The sequence below is a fragment of the Neopelma chrysocephalum genome, unplaced genomic scaffold, assembly GCF_003984885.1.
Source record: "Neopelma chrysocephalum unplaced genomic scaffold, ASM398488v2 Primary Assembly neopelma1_232, whole genome shotgun sequence".
NCBI classification, from domain to species: Eukaryota; Metazoa; Chordata; class Aves; order Passeriformes; family Pipridae; genus Neopelma; species Neopelma chrysocephalum.
Window position 1 is genome coordinate 123,722 of NW_020897894.1, and position 991 is coordinate 124,712.

General features: G+C 72.5%; 1 protein-coding gene across 1 annotated transcript in view; it reads left to right on the top strand.

Moving 5' to 3' along the window:
• CUNH8orf58 (chromosome unknown C8orf58 homolog) overlaps window positions 1–598 on the top strand; it is a 2,240-nt gene extending 1,642 nt beyond the window's left edge. Inside the window, exons 4-5 of the mRNA XM_027703517.1 lie at window positions 167–264; window positions 344–598. Coding sequence (XP_027559318.1) covers window positions 167–264; window positions 344–427 — 182 coding nt within the window. The 3' untranslated portion in view covers window positions 428–598. The remainder of the gene's footprint in view (window positions 1–166; window positions 265–343) is intronic.
• The last annotated feature ends 393 nt before the right edge of the window (window positions 599–991 follow it).

Here is a 991-nt window from a genome sequence, read left to right on the forward strand (position 1 = left end):
ATCAGGCACCAGGTGAGAGGGGTGGGATGCGGGAGTGGCGGGATCAGCCACCAGGTGAGAGGGGTGGGATGCAGGAATGGCAGGATCAGGCACCGGGTGATCCGGGTGGGATGTGGGACGGCAGGACCCCAGACCCTGACAGCTTTGTCCTCCCCCCCCCGTGCAGCCCCCGAGCCGTGCCGGAGGATGTGGGGGCACTCTGCCAGCTCCCCCAGCCTGCTGGACCCCTCCGAGAGCGGGGCGGGTGCCCCGGCACCGGACAAGGTACGGCCGGGGGGGGTCGGGGCGCGGCGGGCGGGGGTCCCGCGGGTCCCTCCCCGCTGACTCCCCCCTGTGCCGGCAGGACGGGCGCTCGCACTGGGGCCGGGTGAAGGTGCTGCTCACCCGCCTCACCCGCCGCTCGCTCCGGGGCGGCCGGTGCAGGTAGGACGGGGGGCGGGTCCCGCTCCCACCGATGCGCCTGGATGGAAGGACCGCGCTGCGCTGTTGCGTCACACCCCGCCCTACGACGTCACGCCCGCCCGGGGCCGGTCCCCGGCGTCCCCCCCTTCACCCTTTTTTTCTTTCCTCCTCCTCCTCAATAAAGTCTTTTCACTGATAAAGAGGTGAGCTGCTGTCGCGCGTGACGTCACTCCCCTCAACCCGCCGTGACGTCACGCGAGGGCGCGTCACGGCCGCATCACTTCCGACGGCTTTTTCCGCCCCTTTTGTCGGAGCGGGCCCGTTCCCACGGGCCGTTCCAGCGGCTGCCACCCCCCTTCGAGCCCCCTCTCTCCGAGCCCCCTCCCCGGGTCCCCCCCCCCCACCCCCCCTCCAGCTCAGCCCCGGGGCTGCGCAGGCTCCCGGGGGCTGGTTTCGCTGCCTCGGGGTGGGGTAAACCTTGTCCTCCCTGCCAGAGCTCCCCCTCCAACACCCTGCTCCCCGCAAGCTGCCGGTGGGGAGGGCGCGCCGGCGCTGGGGAGGGACGGGGATGATGCTCCCGGGCTCGTCG